The 8,495-nt window shown below is 29.9% G+C and overlaps 2 protein-coding genes across 7 annotated transcripts; both read right to left on the reverse strand.

The window, feature by feature from the left end:
* Positions 1-1,416: 1,416 nt before the first annotated feature.
* On the reverse strand, positions 1,417-5,121 carry LOC114878334 (F-box/WD repeat-containing protein 5). 3 transcript variants are annotated; one of them, XM_029191988.2, is made up of 10 exons: positions 4,502-4,594; positions 4,319-4,439; positions 3,980-4,137; positions 3,706-3,883; positions 3,439-3,631; positions 3,135-3,362; positions 2,899-3,071; positions 2,482-2,818; positions 2,200-2,412; positions 1,417-2,093 (listed from the first exon to the last, which is right to left on the reverse strand). In XM_029191988.2, exons 1-10 carry the CDS (start codon positions 4,502-4,504, stop codon positions 1,787-1,789), a joined length of 1,911 nt encoding a protein of 636 aa, XP_029047821.1. In that variant the 5' UTR covers positions 4,505-4,594; the 3' UTR covers positions 1,417-1,786. The 3 variants fall into 3 exon arrangements, with proteins under 3 accessions (XP_029047821.1, XP_029047822.1, XP_029047820.1); XM_029191989.2 differs by lacking the exon at positions 4,319-4,439 and having other exon boundaries at positions 4,502-5,121; XM_029191987.2 differs by having other exon boundaries at positions 4,319-5,120.
* On the reverse strand, positions 4,741-8,179 carry LOC114878336 (male-specific lethal 3 homolog). Of its 4 annotated transcripts, none has more exons than XR_003789738.2 (11): positions 7,718-8,127; positions 7,538-7,606; positions 7,321-7,430; positions 7,068-7,251; positions 6,797-6,982; positions 6,415-6,719; positions 6,137-6,346; positions 5,858-6,051; positions 5,681-5,765; positions 5,461-5,608; positions 4,741-4,827 (listed from the first exon to the last, which is right to left on the reverse strand). XR_003789738.2 is itself a non-coding variant. In XM_046286424.1 (11 exons), the coding sequence occupies exons 2-11, from the start codon at positions 7,817-7,819 to the stop codon at positions 5,521-5,523; spliced, it is 1,533 nt and encodes a 510-aa protein (XP_046142380.1). In that variant the 5' UTR covers positions 7,820-7,828; positions 8,138-8,179; the 3' UTR covers positions 5,246-5,520. The 4 variants fall into 4 exon arrangements, 3 of the variants coding, with proteins under 3 accessions (XP_029047827.1, XP_046142380.1, XP_029047826.1); XM_046286424.1 differs by lacking the exon at positions 4,741-4,827 and adding an exon at positions 8,138-8,179 and having other exon boundaries at positions 5,246-5,608; positions 7,718-7,828; XM_029191993.2 differs by lacking the exon at positions 4,741-4,827 and having other exon boundaries at positions 5,246-5,608; positions 7,718-7,828; positions 8,030-8,127.
* Between the last annotated feature and the right edge of the window lie 316 nt (positions 8,180-8,495).

Here is an 8,495-nt window from a genome sequence, read left to right on the forward strand (position 1 = left end):
TGGCGAAAGCAGTTCCGAAGACAGTGATGATGAATGCGAGCATTGCCATGGCCACAAAGATGCTCATAAAAAGATGATGCAACACAGTGCAGAATCATCCAAGGAAGAGATGTCTCCAACCACTGGTAACTTCATTACTTAATAAAAATATACATATAAACTTAACGGTAAATAAAATGTGCATTTTTTTTTTTTTGCAGAATCAATGGTGAATGCATCTGTATAAATATGTTTGGCAATATAAATAATTTTCATAAATGAAAAGATATGATTTAAAAATCAGTGTTGTATAGATCAGAAATATGAAAAATAGGTATACAACTTTATATTGTAATTTTATGTTATACGAGATATATAATTTGTTAATAAATACACGATTAAATTTTATTTTGCAGGAAATCTTAATTATCAGTGGAAGCATTGTAATTTTTTAGTGAATACTATTCACACATTGAGTGCTGAAAGTTTAACTTGCACTACTTATATTTCTAATAACGACATATTAATAGGATATATCGTTATTATTGAAAACAGAAAGAAAGAAAATATAGAATTTTATTGTTTATAAAATGAATTTCTATTACATTATCTAATACTTATATAGTACAACATTGAATGAAAATGAATTTGTTATTGATAATGATCATTGAAATACTCAATGTGTATATTGTGCGCACGTACGTACATATTTTGTTGAATGTAATAGAAGTAATTATAGTTCCTATATTACATAATATAGAGCATGCATTAAACTAGCTTTTTAGATGTAGTTATTTAAAGTAAAATCGCTTGAAAAAACAAGTTTTCAAATTATAATTACAAGTACTTTAAAACTTTATTAAGAGATTTCAATATCCTGTAAGTAATTAATTATTATGTATTACATATAAATTTTTTGACGTCATGATACTTGAACATGTTAACATCTGTAATAACAGATTGTGCTTTCTGTTTGATTTGTTTTTTATTGTAATATTTGCTTACTATGTTTTTATGAATAAAATACTTTTATTTTGAATAATCTTATCATGTGTGTAACAATTATTAAAACATAGACTTTATTTTAATTTAAAGTTTCTTATTTAAAATATATCTACTTATAAATAAAATAGTTATTTGTACAGTTTTAATGATATACCATTTACAATTTATAAATGATCGTTCGTCTCTTATTTTTTTTTTAATCTTTATTCTTGTTTCTTTTTTTGTAGAAATAAATAAAATGAATATCATTTTAAAGTTTGGAACGTATTTTGCTATTATATGTATCCTGTTTTTTGAGAAGAAATTGTTTCTTTACTAATTAGTAAGTAATTTCATAAATTATGCTAAACACCGGTATATTGTCAGAAATTGTTTGAAGTAATTTAAAAATATCAGTCAAGGAGAAGAAACATTATTAATTAAAATATGTCATAAAATTGTAAAAAATTCTCACTTTTATGCCTTATGAAAGTTTAAAAATATACATATAGTAATCTATTTATGAGACTTATAATTTTAGGTACGTACAAAGGTGTGATAGCAAAATAAGATCACAGAAATGGATCAGCCTTGTGCATTAAAACAAGGTTATAAATATTTAAATTTTAATGATAGTGTTACACAAAATAATAAATTCTTTTTTTAATTAATAAAATAATTACAGAGCAGAATTTGCAAAAATCTAACTACACTTGTCCATTATTCTATATTCATTAAAAATAGAATTTATAATTTTGTATGACTTCGTAAAAGTATTAATTCATTATAAATTTAAATAGAAGCTAGAATACCTCACAAAATTTTAACCAGATATTTTAATGGGAATATTAATGGCTTTTAGTGGATCAACGTTACTGCTACTTTTTTGAAACTTTTGTCTATTCCTTACTTCCATACCTCTAGGATAAGAATCTTCGTTCAATCCCAATGCTCGAACCATATTGCGACTACGCCAAACTTTAACAGTATAATCATCACTAGTTGTAACTAACATTTCAGGATCACGTGGATTGAAGGCAACCGAATTAACGACGTCTGAATGTGGGAACTTTGCTAAACATACACCGTAATGTCTGTCCCAGAGATAGCCATGTTTATCTTCAGCACCACTAGAAATGAAAATTTTAATACCCATACATTAAATAGATGTTTGAACAAAATTTGAATTACTCTTTTCTATCAAAGAGACAAAAAAAATATGTTAATTAAGTTCACCTTGCTACATATTCGTCGCATACATTAAGAAAAATAAAGAAACATTCATTATTCGGTGTGTATGACTTGTGTGCTCTCAACATGGTTCCAACTTGTTTTAACGTTACTAAGTCAATTACATGTATATCAATTTCTTCGGCTATCGGCGGAGGTTGTAACGGATTCGTAATGACATAGCCTCTGGGCCATGGTCTTGTGTTTACGTATAGATATCTGATAATGTACATAATTCTATTAAAAAGGATAAATACAAACATTATACTTATTAAACGAATAACCGACCTATGATCTGGAGAAAGTCCCATTCCTATAATATGCCCATGCAAATCAATTAAATGATCTACTTTGTCAAAATTGTCAGCTACAGAACTGTAATCCAACCAATTAGTATATAACAATGCCAAAGCATTTTGTCTTTCGCGTTCTCTTTCTCTTTGCGCTAATCTTTCGCGTAGCGATGGTCCAGGATCTAATCTCGTAGGAAATTTGAACTTTTTTATTCTCTTGAAACCCACTTGATGCGGTGTATAAGTTTTTGATCCGGTTGTAAAAATGAGATATTTTTCACCATTATTTGCTAATTCGTCAGTATCAACCGTATCGTCTATATTTGGCGACTCTGTATACACATACATTTATGATCAATATCATAAATTTGTATAATTGAAATGTTATTTTTTCTAATATAACTGTTTCTACCTTCAGATTCATTGTCATCCCATTCAGAACTATTATCCTCTCTATCATTTTCTTGAACCTTTTTCTCCATCTCTACTTGTCTATATTCTTGATTGTATTGTATAGGATTAGCATATTCAAAACCATCACCAAGTCTTTTCCAATTCATAAATCCACCCTCCAATGTGCTGTATCTGTTTGATCATACTTTATTAGATATACATAATTCACTTTTAACTTTAGTAAATTTAACTTACTGCAATCTAGATGATGCATGACGAAGAACAACTGGTTCTTCTTGTTCTTGATTAGTATCAATAGGAGATGTGGATGATATATCTCTATGGCTTAATGGATTTCCTTTTTCTTCTTTGGCATTAGAAGTTGAAGGTTGATTCTGTTGCTCTTCAGATTCATTCTGTTCAGGTGACAAGCAATTAGCCACCATTATTGTTCGAATTGATGAAGCATTACCATTGTAAAACCTAAATTATGTAAAACAGAACTGTAAACATTTGAAGCATTATTTTTATAATGAATAAAATCATAAATATGTAATACCTAAAAAGTGGTGCCATAATAGGTACATGTTCACTAAATGACTCTTGAGTTGCTTTATTAATCCACAAGAGACTAGTACTAACTAAATGTGCTAACCAACATAAATTTCCACTTAAAAGATAATTCTCACTGTACCATGTACCAAATATGTCATAGGGTTTATTTGTAACTCTACATTGGAGATTAAAACCAGCTGTAATAAAGGAAACTAAATGATTTTCTATTGTACCATTTTTTAAATGTTAGCAGATTAAATGATATCCTTACGTGCTAATCTAAATACTGCTATTTCACCAGAAGTGCAAAGAGGAGTTCCAAAACGTACACCAGATACAAGTAATAAAGTATCAGAAGAGTTAAACTGTGAAAATTGTGTATATTTCCAACTAAATGTTTTCATGTCATGATGGTATTTTAAGGTGACAGGATACTGACTTTCCCAAACCTAAAATAAATCATGCAACTGATTTTATGTTTTCAATCATAATTATGTATTGTCAGAACTAAATAATTACAAAATAAAGAAATAAAAATGACTCACAAAAATATATCCATCTTTAGAACATGTAGCAAACATTTTCCCATTGTGGGAAAAACTAACATGTAATACTTGATGAGAATGCTCTTTAAGTACTTCTGTTTCTAAAAGTGGTATACGATATGTTAAACGTTTAAATTCTCCTAACCAAGAAGTCTTTCCTACAAAATGATTTAATATTGTAACATAAGAATATGCTGTGTTAAAAAATATAAAATAATTTTAATATTGATCATGATTTCTAATTGTATATATATATATTATATACATTCCCTCAGGCTTATTTGTGAAAATCGTATCCTATGCAATACAGAGTATTTATAAATATACAATAAAGTTAACCTGGCATTATGCCGACGTCTGGATTTATTTTGTACGTTTGATAGAACAAATTTTTCCAAAGAAATTCGTCGTGTGATACTCTGTGCCATGATTTACATACTTCTCCAGCGATTGTCAATTCCTTGGGTGTTAAATATTGAAATATGTTCAACAATACAGAATCCAGCATATAATACCAGTTACCATTTCCTTCGCTTATATCCGACAGACAATCGCTTTCATCTTTTGATTCGATGCTATCCTCTTCGCTATTTTCTTCATTTTTCGTGACATCGTCAACGATGTCCATATCGAAATGTTCTTTATTTACTAGAACAGCTGATATCTATCTGTAACACTACTACTGACCACCAACACCTTTGATATCATACGAACTTGTTCGAAATCGAAACACCTTTGCATTGAATATTTGCAGCCGAACGTTATATTATATACAAATTCTGCTACGATTTAAAAACGTTTTAACCGAATATATACTTAATACTCCTCCACTTTGGGTATGTTTAGACCTGCAAGCCAAGCATAGAAGACTAACTTTATTGATCGATTCTTTACGTTATCCGTCATTTTGTTGATTATTAGAATCAAAAGCAGGTGAATGATATTGAGGAAACGTATTTGGTAGCAATTGTTAATAGAAAAAGACATTCAATCTTATAAAAAGTATTAGAATTAAAATATACGATAGTTGGGCATAGACTTGTAAATGAACTGAAATGATAAAGGAATAAATATGTAGGAATATGTTTAATTTAACAATTTCATTGTTTTCGTCTAATAAAGTTATTGCAAAAATCTTATTTCGGATCGAAGCCATATGCGCAGCCATGTTATCCCGCTCGAAGTGACGATGGCCTCGTGATTTTTAAATGTCAAAGGAACATTTTATTGAAACTTTTCAACAAAACTGCTCAACATTCTTTTGCAAAATTAAATATATTTTTTTGGTCTTTGTATTTTTATTTGGGCTCATATCATAATATTTAGTATACAGTCTTTTATTTCACAAAAATAATTATTCAATCTTCATTATAATTTTAATATAAATAATCTATACGGACTTTTATCTTGGACGCATATAAACTAATATTTTTGATAACCAATATAAAAGAGTATCATTTATGTTGATTTTATAAACATACCTTCTTGCTGTACAACTCCTGCACTATCTACAAAAAAGGATCTGATTTAATCTTATCATGTTAAGAGTTATTTTCTTGAGAAATCAGTTGATTTTCTGCTTGCATATAAAATTGTTCTCCAAACCATTCTCTGTGCATTTCTAAATAACTACAACATTTAGAATATATGTATCAATCATGTTACATGGAGAGAGTATGTAAAGAAGATACGAAATATTACCTCAGAAACATGTCCAAGTATTTTGAAAGAACCTTCAACTTCTTGTGTGGTATATCTGTTAATTGGAGTAAATCTGGCAATTTAACTAAAAATATACAAATAATTACGATGTAACATTTCGTAATATTTTTTTACTTACCAATATTTTGACAAATGTTTAAAAAAAAGTGTACGCACCAAATAATCGCGTCAGATGAATGGCACCATAGTAAGTAGAAGGGTTTGGAGGATTTTCAGATTTCGCACTCTCGGGCATTAATCTCCATTTGTTTGATTGCTGAAGCAAGGCATTGATTTGTGCAGATGTAACAATTGGTATTCTTAATGTTACTCCACGTGGGCTAGAACAACGAGAACTTGTACTTGCAATACTAAAAAGAAAGAAATCGTCAACTTTGTGAATATGTAAGCAAATGTGAGATGATTGGTGATTTTTTCCCTGAAACTTTAATATACCTAGACAAATTTCCTGTATCTTGTTTAATTTCGTCATAGAATCTCAACTGTCTATTTTCATCAATGGAACTCACTCTACACGATCTTAATCTTCGTTTCGTATGTGTCAATATTTTTGATGTATCTGTTTCTGGATCATGTTCTTGAAATGGCGGTAAATGAGCATATTCAGTATCTTCATACTCTTCTTTAACTAATACCTCTGAATTTCTTAAAATAATAATATTCTCGTGTTAAAGTTGACCTATCTTGTTTAAATTTTAAACGAAAATACCTACTCAACTGGTTCTTCTTTAACAAGTGTTGAACGTTCAGTATACAAGAAGGAAGATTTTAAATTACAATATTGTTCTCGTTCTTGCCTATATAGAAGAAGATCATGTAATGTAAAGTCGAAATATATTCGTAATCCGTCTGCAACTTCCCTGCAGATGTTTATTTCATTAATTGTTTTTTCTATTGTGTTATTTGCTTTGTTCCTTTGAGGCTTTTCTGGAATGTTTGTTAATTGTGTTGTTGTGTAGTGCTGTACCCAGGATTCTAAAATATTTGCAACAGTCGGTTGTGCTGGAAGAACAGCTAGCTAAAATCCATAGATATTTTGTTACCTTCAGAAGTTCAAGTTACATTTTTATATGTTTTTATGGTAAACTATTATACCTTATTTTTATTGGTTATTAGGTCGTAGTCTTGGTCCAAAATTCTTCTTAGAGTAGTACCGATGTCAAGATCAATTCCTGGCTTTACACTGGCACCGGATTGACTGCCACCTCCGCTATCCTCATCGTCGCTCGTTTCACCAACATAATCAGAACTACTTTCTGTATCTTCTTCAGTAATTACTTCCTTCATTATTAAAAATAATAATACTTCGTGTAAATTGTATGTCAATTATCCTCTATAATTATTACAGACTCTAAACTATTAATACTTCTGTATCATAATCAGCATGTTGTCCTGAACTGCCATCCTCTGATGATCCGGTTGTCGCAGACGTTGCTCGACTACCACCGCTTCTCGCTCTTCGCCGCGGTTCCCGATTTTCAACTTCATTTAAACGTTCGGATAATTTATGACTTCGTTTTTTACGCTCTCGTCGATATAAATAAGCTCCCCTACGATATTAATTTCATTTATGTATAATTACATAAAAACTGTGTATGTAATTTTTATTATATACATACAACTGAAGCTGTGCTTTTTGTGCTAAATCACGTTGAAGCTGGCGATTTTCCTCTGTATCTTTTAGTACATATTCTTCTGTCACACAACGATCCCATGATGAATTCCATCCCTATTATTGCATAAATATTTTTCCTTATATGTATATAAGATACTTATGATATGTAACAAAGGTAATAATCAGTTATAAATCATAGTAACTCCTCGTTTATTGTTCACCTGGAAATGTATCAAATATTCAACAGCTTTTCTTCCTCTTTGATCTTTGTTAACTATGACATCAAGTACCTAGAATTCATATAAATCATTGAATATTAATGTACATTTTGCTTGTAACTTAAAATGCAATACATTACAATGACATTAATTTGTCAATGCTTTAATTGTAAAATTATATACCTTTGAGTCGTACAATACTTTTGCTTTGGTAGGATCAGGTTCATAACATAAAACTTTTTCACCATCACAAAATTTGAATTTTGGTCCTCGAGTGGAAACCATTCCTTTCTACTGAATATTGAAACCAAATTACAAAATTGTTCTTGTATGCAGTTGAACACCAACAGAAATCATAACATGATATTGTTTAGATTATCATAACCTTATATAACACTAAATACATCTAATAAAATGATTTAAAATAGCCTATGGTTAGAAAACCTTTCTAAGTACCACCTTCGTATCTCTTTATTTGAAATTATTAATCATTACCAAGTACATATACCAGACAACTGTTGTTAATAACAGGTAAATACAAATTAAAGTTTCAAAAATTGAACCTCCTCGTAAAAATCTTAGTTTGTATATAAACTAACCTACCCTGAGATCAAATTCAAACGGGTATAATTGTCACTGGTAACAAATAGTTAGTTCCGATCCCACGCGCTAAATGGCGCTGTTACCATTTTTTTTTAAATTTACTTGCCCGCCTAATAAAACCGTATGAAAGATTGAACTGCAGATACAAACTGTATCTGTAGTCACTGGTTTCATTGAAGAAAGATTCATTGAAAATAATGGGGAACTGGGAACCCGTAAATTACTTCACAAAGTTTGTGTTATCGATCTGCCTCCTTACCATTTTCGTAACACATTCTGCTGTATCAACTGAATAGCGTTTCTGTCGTATGTGACATGAAAATGGTAAGAGGGCTACATAACCCAGGAATTTCCATTG

This window comes from Osmia bicornis, chromosome 7 (assembly GCF_907164935.1).
Source record: "Osmia bicornis bicornis chromosome 7, iOsmBic2.1, whole genome shotgun sequence".
Taxonomy (NCBI): domain Eukaryota; kingdom Metazoa; phylum Arthropoda; class Insecta; order Hymenoptera; family Megachilidae; genus Osmia; species Osmia bicornis.